This window comes from Malus domestica, chromosome 16 (genome assembly GCF_042453785.1).
Source record: "Malus domestica chromosome 16, GDT2T_hap1".
Taxonomy (NCBI): domain Eukaryota; kingdom Viridiplantae; phylum Streptophyta; class Magnoliopsida; order Rosales; family Rosaceae; genus Malus; species Malus domestica.
The window spans coordinates 1366516-1381206 of NC_091676.1; the positions used below are offsets into that span (position 1 = coordinate 1366516).

At 33.4% G+C, this 14691-nt stretch overlaps 2 protein-coding genes across 2 annotated transcripts; both read left to right on the forward strand.

Moving 5' to 3' along the window:
* The first annotated feature begins 93 nt into the window (after window positions 1-93).
* LOC103444568 (ubiquitin-conjugating enzyme E2 variant 1A-like) lies at window positions 94-3563 on the forward strand. The gene is made up of 6 exons (XM_008383518.4): window positions 94-544; window positions 2153-2292; window positions 2446-2571; window positions 2645-2771; window positions 2943-3002; window positions 3387-3563. The coding sequence occupies exons 1-5, from the start codon at window positions 517-519 to the stop codon at window positions 2999-3001; spliced, it is 480 nt and encodes a 159-aa protein (XP_008381740.1). The 5' UTR covers window positions 94-516; the 3' UTR covers window position 3002; window positions 3387-3563.
* Window positions 3564-5098: 1535 nt separating this feature from the next.
* LOC103444567 (probable peroxygenase 4) lies at window positions 5099-10352 on the forward strand. Its single transcript, XM_008383515.4, has 7 exons — window positions 5099-5479; window positions 5666-5776; window positions 5899-5984; window positions 7638-7732; window positions 9570-9695; window positions 9781-9930; window positions 10120-10352. Exons 1-7 carry the CDS (start codon window positions 5440-5442, stop codon window positions 10127-10129), a joined length of 618 nt encoding a protein of 205 aa, XP_008381737.1. The 5' UTR covers window positions 5099-5439; the 3' UTR covers window positions 10130-10352.
* Window positions 10353-14691: the final 4339 nt, after the last annotated feature.

A 14691-nucleotide genomic window follows, 5' to 3' on the forward strand; every position in this document is an offset into this window, starting at 1 on the left:
TCCACCAAAGCAGCGAGTCCATGAAAGATTAATTTTTTAGTGTCAGTAACGAAATGTTCTGTATGAAACTAAAAAACATATGTGCATATATCATTTGCCCAACATTTATGTAAGAATGCTAGTGAAAAAAAAAAAACCTTTTAGAACGGCTCTTCTACCCTTTTTGTGGGACCCATCTTTTCATATGCCACAGATCTACGGTCTTACTTCTACTGACTCGTCCAAAATGTACGGAATAATGGAAAATTCCACTGCAGTGATTGATGAACGTCTGAGATGCGCAGGTGCAGAAGAATAACGGTAGACCCTCAGCTCAAGGAATACTCGACTCGGATCCTCCTCCTCCTCTCTTCTTCTTCTTCTTCCTGCTTTCTATCCTTTTCTCTCCATGCGTGACTTTGCCCTCGGCGAACCGTATTGGACTTCCTACAGTCTTCAATCCATTATCGCAACCTCTCTGCTACTCTCTCTCTTCATCTCACCGTAATCCGGACTTTGCAAATTCAACGTCCAAAAATGGGCTCCGAAGGATCAAGCGTCGTCGGTGAGCCTCGCAAAACCCTAGATTTTTCACCTTTTTAGTTAATTTTGCATTCGGCGAAGTTTTTCGCAGATTAATTGTTATATGTTGATTTTGTTCCTGAATGATCTAATTTCTTGGTTTTGTTTGAGCTAAATTGCATTTTTTGGGTCTGTTTTGCTTGTTTGTAAACCTAGTGAAGTGGATTTTTGATTATATTTGCTTACAAATTTGGTTGCTTGGTCCTGAATTATAGGGTGTGTTGTGAGCTTGATTGGTCCTTTTGGGTTATGAACTAAGTGCGAATTGATGTTAGTATGAAATCAATGTTGGGATTTGTTAGCCAAAAGTGTCCATCAAGGATCGAATCATTCCAATCTAATTTGACAAGGAATGATGAAGTTTGCGTGGACGGTGGATATATAACGTTAACGTGTACGGTTGAGCCTTCGAGGTTCATCTTTAACCCCTCACTAATTACTACGGTACCCATGCTATTTTATCAGTGAGGCTACTGCAAGTTTTTTGGGGCTGGCTAAGGTGATGTTATGTGAATGGCAATGATTTTGGATTATCTGTCCTCTTGGCCGAAAATTGTGATAAGAAACAAGATATAGATTCAGAAGTCATGTTGTGCCTTAGTCACCCCGTTCCTTCTTCTTCTTTTCCCTGTACTTCTGTTTCTTTGAAGCATTTTCCTCCGTGAATGGTTGCCTAAATCGTTATGCACTTCCTTGCAAAGAAAATTAAAGAAACCTCCATTCTCTCCTATAAACACGGTTGCCCATTATTCTGCCTTCTTTAATGTGTCAGTTCCTCCACAATCCTCTTGCTGAACATAACTCCATAGTTGAATCTAACCTCAAATTTGAGATTAGATTCACCAGTGCCAAAACAAACGCCTCATATATTTTTAGCATCCTTCTCTTACAGGGGAGGCAATGTAATTTCTAATATGAGACATGATTATTCATCTTTTGTGTTAACATTATGTAAAGCACTCTAAAAATGGTATTTGATTGGGTACATCTCTTCTGGAGGTGGAAAGGAGCACTCTGAGGCCCAAGATCATTTTAAAAGACCATTACTTATCATCTAGAGAAAGTGTCCATGTCTTTGCTAACACAAGGGTCGTTCCACTTTTCAATAACCATTTTTCAGACGGTTTCTCCATAGAGAGTGCAAGATTGTAGTGTTTTGGCATACTATTGTAAACACTTCTCATTTCTCTCAACTTGGAAATTATAACACCTGCCTTTAGCTAATGTTCTATTTCTTTCTGAAAAGAATTTATAGAACCTCTGCTGTTATTGAGGACGTGAAAGCCGATGAAAGTATTTCTGCCAGGAGTTTTATTGGTAAAATATATAAGACTAAAAAACGGAGAAAGCCTGGGGTATTTCCCTTTTTGTATTTGTTGAACTAGCTTCTAATTTTGTGATGAATTTGATGTGATTTGTGACTGAAGCTGCCTTTGGTTTTCTTTGTTATACTAAGTAGATGTGTCAATCCTTTTTGTTAGACAATTGTCTTATTCCTGTTGTTCGTGATTATTTGTTACAGTATGGCATTCATTATTATCAAATCATGCAAGAGTTGTAATTATGTGTCTTGACTCTTTTTTGTGTGTAGTTCCCAGGAATTTCAGATTACTGGAAGAGCTTGAGAGGGGTGAAAAGGGAATTGGGGATGGCACTGTTAGCTATGGAATGGATGATGCTGATGATATTTATATGCAGTCATGGACAGGGACAATTATTGGACCTCCTAATGTAGGTTCCTTATTCTTTTTAATTTTCCTTTTTTAGGTAAATTGCTGCCCACAAATGCGCATTTAAGTTAAAAAAAAAAAAAATCATGGAATGCTGCCTTGAATTAACATCATTCTTTGAATTTAATGTCTTGCCGATCTTGCTTCTTGCTAGACTGTGCACGAAGGGCGCATTTACCAGTTGAAACTGTTCTGTGGAAAGGACTATCCAGATAATCCACCAACTGTTAGGTTCCAAACACGAATAAACGTGACCTGTGTCAATCGTGATACTGGAGTGGTAGGGGATTCTTACCTGCAAATATGTTCCTTTGTTATGGTTGAAACAAGCTGACGGGTGGACTAATTACCAGGTTGAACCCAGTCTTTTCCCCATGCTTGCCAATTGGCAAAGGGAATATACGATGGAGGACATATTGACACAATTGAAGAAAGAGATGATGTCACCACAAAACCGAAAGCTAGCTCAGCCACCTGAAGGTTTGTTAATTTCTGCTGTTTCCTGCTGAACATGCTTTACCTTTTTATGTATTTTAAAGTTTTATTAGCAGAACTACACTATTCCTTTATCGAATATAGTTGCTTCTATTGTTTTCCTTCTGTTCATATCATGTCGAAATGGAGAGTCAATATTTGAATATGTATTTTCAGGCAATGAAGAGGGAAGGGTCGATCAAAAAGGGCTTGTGGTGAAATGTTGCATCATCTAAGGTCAGACTTGAACGAACACACGACACTTAATGTAGTATACATGTAGAATGATACCTGGTAAGGAGCATCTATGTGCTAATCCTGCCTAATGTAGTTAAGGATCGCTCCATCTGGAACAATGAGCTGTAATGTCTGTTCTACTATTACGTATGGTTTTGGCAGACAGACTTGTGTATGTGATGTTTTCCTACAGTTATTTACACACACGTTGTTTATACTTCGGGCATGAACCGCCTTATTTTGTAGAAGCTGAGTACAGGTCCTTGATAAGGAGAGATATCACCATGTTACGAGGACTTGTACATACGTCCACTGCATTCTTGAATGTTTACGTGTGTTTTTAGAATGTGACAGCATTGTGTTTTGTCGTTGTTGTATTTGCAGAATTGGATGAACGGCTCCGTAGGTTTATGAGGATGTTATATTTGACTGGCTGCTTCTTAGATTTTATATCGTGAAAACGTTTAAAACCGCTCCAAATACCGAGTGGGTTATGCGGGTACATGATATGTAATTATATGAACCAAAGGACGAAAGGACTATGAAATATCGATTCTTCAATACCTTTTGTTTTCCTTTCATGACCGAAGCGGTATAGTTTGATACTAAATTCTAATCAAGACAATTATGTTTGTTATGAATGATGATTAATATTTGGTACAACCAAATATTAGAACAACTTATGTTCAACTCCGAAGCCAAAGGGGCTATTTATGTGAAACCAATTATACATTGTGATGTTAAAATACATATTATTCAGAGTGCATAGATATTATTGTTTTTCGTCAATGCAAAAAACGTCATTTGACTGCATGAACAGTTGTTGATCATGGTAGAGTAAGTCAATTTTTGCTTTTACTCTACCATGAAAACGGATTAAGGTAAAGTATCATTTCCCAAAACAGGATTTCTTAGCTGTTAAGCGACAAGCAACGAAAAAAGGAGAATCACCAACCCCTCCATTTATTTATAAAAGAAATTTGAGGAGGGAAAAGACTTAAAAGAGGGTAGAATGTCGCATCGCCATCACTTAAGAGATAAGACTGAGAGATGTGGTCGATCAAAAAAACAACAAAGAGATTATAACTAGGTAGGGCTGGTGACCGGTAGAAGTTGTGACAAGGTAGTCGTACTAGAAGGGACGGTTGAATCATCTCCGTTTCAGTGAGAGATAATACTTGTTGAGTATTTTAGTTTGACATTATTTAACACCTAAAAAGAAGTGAGCTACGTATGAATAAAATTTAGAGATAAAAATCGTCTTTCATTTTTCAAGGTTGAATTAACACGTATATGGATTTAGTCGAGTTAGTTAGAGCATTGTACTGCGCCTAAGTTCGAATATAATTTAAATAAATAACATATACCTTATCGTTTGTTAGAAAATAAAAAAGTATTTTTTTTTTAACTTTGCAAAAGACAACAGTAGTAAAAAAACAATACATTAGGTAATATTGATGCAGATGGCGAAGCTTCGTTCACTTGGACATTTGTGGTTTTGAACTCGGTGGGAGGGAAAGCTTCTGATTTCTGAAAAAGCAAGGGAGGAAAGAGGTCCCAGAACAAACAAAAACCGCCGTGAAAGGTGCTGTTTGCGTGGATAAAATAGGAAGAGCGTTCACACTTGAGACTTGAAAGAGAGCTGAGAAACTATGGGGAAGTGAAGTAACAGCTAATATCTGTTCCTGTAAACCAAAAGCAAACGTAAAAGCTGATGTGGTATGTATCGAATTTCTGTATTCGAAGTTCAAAGATTAGAAGATTTGGACCGTTGAAAAGAAAGATAAATACATTCAAAATTTTTCTTTACTTCATATAAGGTGAACTAATAAAATACGTTAATGCAATCGCATTGCTTAAAATGACTTTATCTAAATCTCATAATCTTTGTACTCCGAGCAAAAAAATCCGGAAAGGATTTCAACTCTCTAACAACAATCCACAATAACCGCTCCAAAAGGGTTGTTGATTATGTCTATGTTGTATGTGCTATAACAATAATAATAAATAAATATTCGAACAAAGAAATAAAAATAAGGAAAACGATAATATTGTGGGAAATTATAGTCACCGTGGGAGGGCCAGTGCGGGGACGTGTGCCATTTGGGACGATATTTACACCGGAAAGCTTTCACAACACAATAAATTTCAATAATTATAAAGTAATATCTATCACCATGCCATTCCAGTTACTTAAATTTTAAATTATTTACGTTCGCTTTTAGCCCGTTGTATAAATAAACAGTTTGCGTGGTTGTGAATCGGACGTTTCAGGAAAGAGAGAGAAAAAAACAACCACAACTCTCTAAAGTTGCTCCGCTCGTTACAAGGTTGGATTTATTGATCGGTTTCTTTCTTAATTTTCCTTCACCGCCATTGCATTTGATCAAATTTACCTTCTTCTCTCCCCTCTCGAGTTTCAATCCTTCTTAAAAATATGGGTTCCTCTTCTCTGTCAGAAAACAGTAAGCAACAAGGTATGCAGTCTCTCTCTCTCTCTCTCTCTCTCTCTCTCTCTCTCTCTCTCTAGGTTTTCTTGAACTTTCCGGCCGTTTCGCTTGGAGTTAAACGAAGGGTTTATATATGTTTTAAATTTAATTATATGTTAATTAATTGGCATAAACCTTGTGATGTGTTTGTACTCAAATTGCTGATGCATGCAGAGAATAATGGTGGGACATTCGTACCCAACGAAGAGGACGTTCTGCAGAGACATGTAGCCTTCTTTGACAGGAATCACGATGGCATTGTTTATCCTTGGGAAACTTTTCAAGGTTTTTATTAATTGTTTTTTGCTTTTCTTCTTTAAAACCTGTATGCATGATCATTACTATTCATAATCTCTTTGTAATTAAACAAGTGATCGCGCGCGCGCGCGTGTGTGTTATATCAACAGGTTTTCGTGCGATCGGGTGTGGCATCATGTTGTCGACAGTCAGTGCCTTTCTCATCAACGCGGCCCTCAGTCGAAAGACTCGCCAGGTATCTCTCTCGCTCTCTCACTCAGCTCACTACGGTTATCATTCGCATATGCATCCGAAGTTCTAGGTCTGATTCACTTTCCGTGACAAATTGTTTAATAAGAAAAATGCTATAACTACAAAGCAATAGACTAGTTGCCGGCGGCATAGATTAAAATATCGTTCCCATATCAGAATATTTGTTTTATGGCTGTGCCCGTTCAGAAAGTGAAGCACATGGAGAATTACGAAATTTCCCATCATTTATTTTTGCTCGAACACTCACATCCACATGTTTGTAGATGGAATCGAACGTGGCGAATATCTTGTAGGGTTTATAGTGCTGGTGAAAAATGTTGATTTGATTAGCACTAGCACTAAAGCGCCTTTTGTGTTTACCTTACCAGAGAAGCCGGGATAAATTGTTTTAATTTTGTTGACGTGGTTACGTCAGTTCGGTTGCTTTAAAATAAAATAATGTTAAGAAGATTAAATTTATTAATAAAATTTTACAAACTAAATGACATAAAAGTTAATGATTAGATTATAATTTAAACGTTGTTAAACGTGTTTATTCTTATTGGTAATACATTATTTAATTTACAAATTTTTCTTTAAATTTAATTTCTCTAACATCATCTCTAAAGCAATATACTTGTAACAATTTCCGAGGTTTAATTCTCCGGTTCTATAGGTTATAATTGTTCTAAACAAAAAGGGAATTCTTCTACTTTTACTCGTTCGTTTACAAAATTTATCACTTATTGGAGTCCTCATAAAATTAAAGGAAAATTAATGAAAATTCCAAAAAAAAAAAAAGTTTTAATGAAAAATGACAAATAAAGATGTAGTAAATAGTACTAGAAAAATATAAAAATGTGATTTTTCGTTAAAAATGAATAGTACTGGGAATGTTTAATTAAAACTCTCTAAAATTAACGTAGGTTGCAACTTTTCTAAAAATATGTTTATTTTACACTATGTTATTGAATATTTGATTGAATGTGCGTTGTTATAAGAGAATTGTGACGCATTAAGCAAACAAAGAACATGTGTATTAGGGGAAATGAATTATGTCTAATTGTCTATGTCGACACATTTGCTAGTATTAAGGTATAAAATATTAATGATATCGGAAATATCGGTAGTCCAAAAACATAGAAATTTCGATGGAAATATCGGGATATTATCGATATCGATAAAAATTGAATAAAAACCTCGAAAATTGTAAAAAAAACTTGGAAATTTTTATTGAAACTTTGCATGATGTTTATTTAGTCAATTATCTATTAGTTTATCACAAAAAAAAATTGGAATGAAATGCATTGCATGATAGATATAACTGATTTAAGTTGATTATATAGCGAGCTGGGTAACATTGTAAGTAGAAAATATGTAGTAATTAATGAAAGAAGTTTAAACACACCATAATCATTTATATATAATGAATTAGTACAATATTTTACACTTTATACATTGCATGGTAAGATACATGAGTGACTTAGCAAAGTCTAAAATATCGATGATATCGGAAATATTGGTAGTCCAAAAACACGGAAATTTCAATAAAAATATCAAAATATTATGGATATTTTAGAACATGCCTAATATTACAATTTGTATACTATATATTACGTCGAGCGGAAGTGACGTGGCTTCTGTATGTTTGGTGCAGGGAAAGTTCCCTTCTCTACTTTTCCCAGTTGAAGTTAAAAACATCCATAAAGCCAAACATGGCAGTGACTCTGGAGTCTATGATAATGAAGGAAGGTATAATTATTAATTAATTAATTGATTAATTAATCTATATTTTGTACATATAATCTACTTCTTATATTATATTATATAGTCTGTCAGATCTTATATAATAAAATAGTTTTAATTGGTATAGCTTTTTTAAAAACGTTTTAGTGTGTTGGAACATGATCTTATACACTCAGCGAATCTAACCACTTGTATAATGAGAACCTAAATTTTTCTACACTCAGCATTGAATCCAACCAATTAAAACTATTTTCACAATCATTTATAAATTTTTAAAATTATTCTGCTTAAGTGCTTATTTTATAATGAACTCCCCAACTGTTGGTCGTGGTCGTTGTCACGTTTGGAATTGATATACATTTCTAACTAATCACATGCATGATAATAATTTCTTGCTTTTGGACTCCAAAATGAGCTGAGCTTCTTGTAAAGCTACGTTTGAGTTTATATTTAACAAAAAATGATTTTCACACATTCAAATTCTCATTTTACACACTTTGCTTATTTATATCAATTGATGTTCTTTTAGACTGACTCCAACCCTGGGCTATTTGCCAAATTTCCCGCCAAACACCACCCAACCCAAGCTAAAACATTGGGCTAAAAGGCCAAATCCCCCCCCCCCCAATCCTCGTGGACTTGCTTGAAATTGGGCCACTCTCGGCCCGCCCACTCGCAGACGCGCCGCATAAGCTTGCTTCGAATCTGCTCCCGACAAAGTAGGGGCCCGCTGTCATGCCCTGTTGGCCACTTCCCCCGAGCCTAACGGCTCTTTTCCCCATCCGACGGCCATCATTTAAGGACTGTTGGTTGATCCAACGGTCCATATTCAAATTTCATTTTTAAAAAATATGTTATTTTAAAATACATTGAATTCAACGGCTGAGATCGAATATAATCAAATCTAACGGTAAAAAAAAACTAACATCCCAAATTTAAATCCAACGACTAAAATAATTTAAAAAAATATATTTAACTCAAAATTCATCCAAAAACTCTATAAATACCTATGTATTTGTTTAAACATCCACACAAAACTCAATTTTCTTCTACAATTCTTCCAACTTATCTTTCTACTATTTCTTTCCATTTACAAATTGTTCAACATGGCAAGATGTTGCTTTATGCTTGGCATGTGTTTTTGTTAGCGAAGATGGTGCAGTTGGCACAAATCAAAATAAAAAAGTTTTGTGAAAGTTGATAGATTGGTGAAAGTTGAAGGCTTGCTTTGTGGAAAATTTAGTGATTTTTCAATATTTATTGAAATTTAAATATTTTTAAATTAAAATATTCATAAAATTAATTTACGATAGTTTACATATTTATTTATTTATTTTTTTTTAAATTTAATTTAAGAAAAAAATTAGCTTAAGTTCATTTTTGAATAATCTTTGACTAAAATTTTAGGTCATAAGGGTTAGAGCAGAAAAACCGTTTATGGGCTAAAAGCTAAATTTTACATGCTAAAAAATTTGGCTTTTAGCCCAAGGGTTAGAGATGGTATTATCCATATATATCGATAACAAAGGATAAACATAGATGTATGAAAAGGAAGATGGTTTTCACGCACTTTTTTGGGCTTGTTACGCCTCTCTATATTTCTAGAAATCAAATTGTATAAGTCAAACAAAATATATATAACTGCCAAAATTAATCAAACAAAAACGTGTAAAAAAAAAAAATGTTTTTAACATGTATATCACTTCACTTATCAACTACTCTAATCACCTTCTTTTTGGAATTTGGATTACGTCTTCATCTTTTTGCATTTCTCGGATTTCTTTTTGGATTTTCTCATTAGTATTTTGTATTTAATTATTTTTCTCCAATTACAATTTTTCAGGTTTGTTCCGTCGAAATTTGAAGAAATCTTTGAGAAGCATGCCCATACGTATCCAAATGCGTTGACATCAGATGAACTGATGGGCATGCTAAAGGCTAACAGGGATCCCAAGGATTATGCAGGATGGTAAGTTTCTCATATATGTTCATGTCCTGCAGAAATATAAATTAGAAAACAGAACTAAATTAATGAGAGAATATATAAAATGCAGGTTGGCTGCCTATACAGAATGGAAGATCTTATATGTGCTTTGCAAGGACAAAAATGGTTTGTTGCAAAAAGATACAGTTAGAGCTGTTTACGATGGAAGCTTGTTCGAGCGCATGGAGAAGGAAAACTCCGGCGGAGACAAAAAGAAAGAGTAATTCGTTATAATTATTCAACCATGCTGGATTTATTAATAAGTTCCTAAGCTTTTTAACAAGTTAATTAATAATTACTGGCTTTGTTTCAACTGTATTTCCTACATGTGGATGAACCGTGTGAAACAAGCAAGACGAGTTATATATTGGGAGTTTTTTATTTTTTTATTTTATTTTTCTTGATGCAGTGTTGTCTGAAAAAATTTGGCAGATTGTATAGTCTGGTGTTGTCCGTTTGGCCGTGCCCGGTGGATAATCGGAAGTATACCGGTGTTTATATTGAGCAGTATATGTTGATATTGTTTAGAAATTGTGGATGTTGTTTGTTAGTTCGTCAGTTCATGTGTGTAAATATATTATATGTTGATTTGTTTATCAAACTATGTGAATTGAAATAGGAATGGTATTAATTTCGTATAAACTTTTTATGAATTTACTTGAACATAAACTGAACCTAGGTTGATTACTAAAATATTTATGTTTTGTACTAAGCGAATGATCTGTTTTTGAGTTGAACATGGAAGCTGTAAAATATTATAACCTGCTGATATGTCTGCATTTCCGTACATCAAGAGGCAAAATCACATTAAAGGTCAAACTTAGGGTTGGTCTGGTATTGTTGTGCTTTGAAAAAAAACTGTTGTACTGTGAGAATAAGCAGTTATGAAATAAAGCAGCATAGTGTTTGGTAAACTTTTTTGTAAAAATGCTTTTGAAAAAAAAAAACAGTATTATAGTGTTTGATAAACTTTTATATAAAACAGATGTGAAAAAAAGCTGATTTTTCAAAGCTGGGTTTTGCAGCTTTGTGTTTTGGCTTTTTTTCATCCAAAACTATGAAAAAATGCTGAAGCTGAATGCTATTTTTTTTCAAAATCATCTTAGTATCAAACGAGGGCTTATCACATGAGTGCTGTTTGTGTTTCAGTTCCTTAATTTACTCAAACAAAGGCTGATCAAAATCACATGAGGGTCAGAATAGCACTGTTCGTGTTTCACTTCCTTAATTTACTCAAACCTGTTCGTACAGGCTCATGGATGATAGAAAATATGGGTTGTGATACGGAGGTCAGTCTGATATTTTGGGCCTTATAAAATATGGGTGGAGGCTTTTGCCCTAATATGTTGGTGCAATGCTCCAATGAATAATGCAGTTTTATTTTGGACACTGAATAATGCCATTTAGACTCTGTTTAGTGACCACACACCTTCTTGACCATCTACCCAATAGAGAGTGACCCATACAAATAAGTTTTAGATAAATACGTATTTATTGTATAATGAATGGTCTCTGTTTAGTGATTACACATCTTCTTGACCATCTCCCCAATAGAGAGTGATCCGTACGAATAAGTTTTAGACAAATACGTATTTATTGTATAATGAATGGTAGTAACTCACATTATCAAACTCATATATGTAAATGAGTGCTTTTCAGCGCAAATAATGATAAATCAGTCATAATTACAATAAATTAAGATTCAATTTCATTATGTGTAACAAAAACAGTCTAGCACTTTTATCAGTTGAACGAAAATATAAGATTTGCGTTCTAAATCAAACCGGGGGAACAAACATGTGCTACCTTTTCAATAATACGTTTACACCCATAACGACTGCACATGATCAATCGGCAGGGTTGGCCGTGGCCAGCTGAACTGAGTCCGGACAGAGAGAAATTGAAGCTAACACATAGAAGCAAGCAGTGGTGCTTGGGAATCTTATCTGGAGGGGCAAAGTCACAATTAGTTGGTCGGATGGTTGAGGCAAAAAGCCTTTATCTTATGTATTGTGTTTGTGGCCACATCAAAATTCAAAAGCGATCGATGGAAGGCAAAACCCATCACTTTATTATTTTATAACCAAGAAACTTGACCGTATTATTACTATATTATTGAAGGGGACCTTCCTTTTCTTTTCCTCTCTCTTTCTTGCATGTTGTGTGTTCCATTGCATCTCCATCTCATCTTTCGTTCGCTTACTTTTCCCACACGCCACTTGCGAGTTTCTTTTAGCAAGGACTTGGATTAGTCGGTCAATTTGCGTGGCAAAAAGGATGGAATAATAATAGTAAGGATTGTTCATGTCCAAAACACGTACATTGAAATCAATCCATTTCATTTGTCTTTCATACTGTGCATTGCTTTCGCATGGCGTGGGGAGTGTGGTCGATTTACTTTATATCTTATCTATATTTTAAAAATAAAATGGCTCCAGGGTTACAAATAGATACAGTTTATATGCACAAGAATCACCAGTATTTTGAATGTATGGTATAATTCATGTTACATAACTTTTATGTAGTTCGACTTGTCTAATTTCTTATATTCACAAACTTTTTTTCCTTCTTCAAAAAATTTGACCAAAGAAAATATATTTATGTATAAAAATTAGTTATCATGGAACATAAAAATATTAATTGTTACTCTGATATAAAATATTTTGAAAAAGGGTAACGATGGGAATATCAATTATGGTACCTCACATTCACAATAAAGAAAGATTTTGGTTTCGTGTCGTTGAAGTCAATGATTAAGTAGATAGTTGAATTTAAATTTAGAAATGTGTAGGTTTTGTGTTTGGCCACTATCATTAATTTACTATCAAAATATAAAAAGATGTACGTAATTTTCATTTCTTCCTTAAAGAATTATTATTATTATTATTATTATTATTTTAAAAGGAGGCCAACTGATGCCTTAGACACAGAAATTCATTCTTCGAGGGTCGGAAAGACTCATAGAGGTATTTCAATCTCCTTTGATCAACATCGTGTACTTCACCAGAAATTGAACCCAAAATGTATTGTGTGAAATACAATACCTAGAATTCGTCTCTATCCATTAGGTCACCATGCGATCCGAATTGGAGTATCGTATTTGTTTTTGACTTGGTCAGAGAGAGACGTTGATGTCTCACTACATAGTAAACAATTTAAAATTATCAACTTAATAGGTAGAATCATGTCATTTTCCCTTTTTTGGAGAAATTAGGTTCACATTCTTCTTTTTGTTACTACATTGATTAAAATCCTATTCATTTTCAATTTTGTCCTTGGTATTAATAACATCATTAGTTATTTGAATAATAAAATAATTTTTATTTTTAAATAAATTCCTTTAGTGTTAAAAATGTTACAATTAGTATATTTATATTCATGGTTAAATTTTTATCATATATTTTTATTTTTAGTTTGTACCTATTTTTAATTTGTACCAATTTTTTTTTTCATTTTTAATTTGTACCCATATATTAGTTTCTTTTTGTGCCCATATTTTTAAAATTTTTATTTGTATTTGTACCCATGTGTATACCGTCACGTGACATTGTATATTTAATCAATGATAGAAAAATTACATATGGTATATTTATGTTTTATGCCTAAACTTTGTATCGTATATTTATATTTTTAGTTTGTACCCACTTTTAATTTGTAACATTTTTTAAAATTTGTAGTATTTTCTTTTTAGTTTTATTTTGTACCCATGTATTAATTTCTTTTAGCGCCTATATTTAAAAAAAATTCATTTGTACTCATAATTTTTTAATCTTTTATCTGTACCCTAATTTATTTATAATGTACCCATTCTTTTTTATTAATGTACCACTTTGTTATATGTGAAATGTACCAATTTTTATAACACTATGGATATATTATTTTGCCATTTATTATTTCTTATTTTTACATAGTTTTTATCCATTTATTCAATCAAAATGTTTGAATTTTTTTATTGTAACCTATTCTAATAGTATTATAATGAGGGATTTTAAATTTATAGAATTATAAATCTCATAAAATATCAAACAATTAATGTCAAAACTATAAAAATAAAAATATTAATTGTAATATAATGAGGTGTACAAAGTCAAATGACTTTGATCAAACTTTGAATACCATTAAGGTTTTAGTTAAAAAATGTTAAGGATTAGGGACCGCATCCAAAGTATCCATTTTTTTTTTTGTGGAAAGAATCATGTCATTCAGTATACCTTTTTAATTATATTTTTGTGTAATAGAGACGTTCAAGAGCTTGGATATTCATATGGAAAGATCATATCGTATAAATTAATAATGTACATACGCTAGCTAGGGTTTGTTTTCTTTTTGCACCTTAGTGACTAAACAACTGGATTCCTCGATGACGATAGCTAATCTAATTCTTGTGACGGAGTTAACTTAATTAATTATGCGATTCCTACATTTATTTTGTTTATTTGTATCATCCTTTCTTTCTTTCTTTTTCTGATCAAATCCTCCTTTCAATCATTAATAAATTTATTACGTTAGACGTTGAACAAGGCAGAGAAAATCACTGCGCCTATTAGCTACAAATACTTTTCTTCCCCTCCTAATAAGATTCATTTTATCGTAATTAGTTTGCTGATTTTCACTTAGTTCAGTTGGACGGAGAATCGTGGCCGTCCCTTGTGTATGTGTAGACGTAAATCAAAAGCCACACCTATGCTTGGAGGTCATGGAAGTCCAAATAATTAAGCCCTCGTTAGCTTACACCTAAACTTGGAGGCCATGGAAGTCAAAGTAATGAAGCCCTAGCAAAAAAGAAGCAGTTGAATGATGGTGGAGTATGGACCAACTTTAACTAGCTATTTTTCAAACCACAAAATTATTAGTTACATTAGGTAATGTTTCTAGGAGCTTCCATTTTTTTAATTCATAGACTCATAATTTAATAAAAACTATACTGTAAAAAATACCCTTCTTTGAAATTACTAAAAAAAAAATTTATGCTGCCGTGGTC

Bases quoted from the DNA above. Each gene is read 5' to 3' on its own strand.
- LOC103444568 (XM_008383518.4), top strand. From the start codon at position 517: ATGGGCTCCGAAGGATCAAGCGTCGTCG. The intron at 2,572-2,644 runs GTAGGGGATTCT...ACTAATTACCAG, and splicing joins TCAATCGTGATACTGGAGTG to GTTGAACCCAGTCTTTTCCC. The intron at 2,772-2,942 runs GTTTGTTAATTT...ATGTATTTTCAG, and splicing joins GCTAGCTCAGCCACCTGAAG to GCAATGAAGAGGGAAGGGTC.
- LOC103444567 (XM_008383515.4), top strand. From the start codon at position 5,440: ATGGGTTCCTCTTCTCTGTCAGAAAACAGTAAGCAACAAG. The intron at 5,480-5,665 runs GTATGCAGTCTC...TGATGCATGCAG, and splicing joins AGAAAACAGTAAGCAACAAG to AGAATAATGGTGGGACATTC. The intron at 9,696-9,780 runs GTAAGTTTCTCA...TATAAAATGCAG, and splicing joins CCCAAGGATTATGCAGGATG to GTTGGCTGCCTATACAGAAT.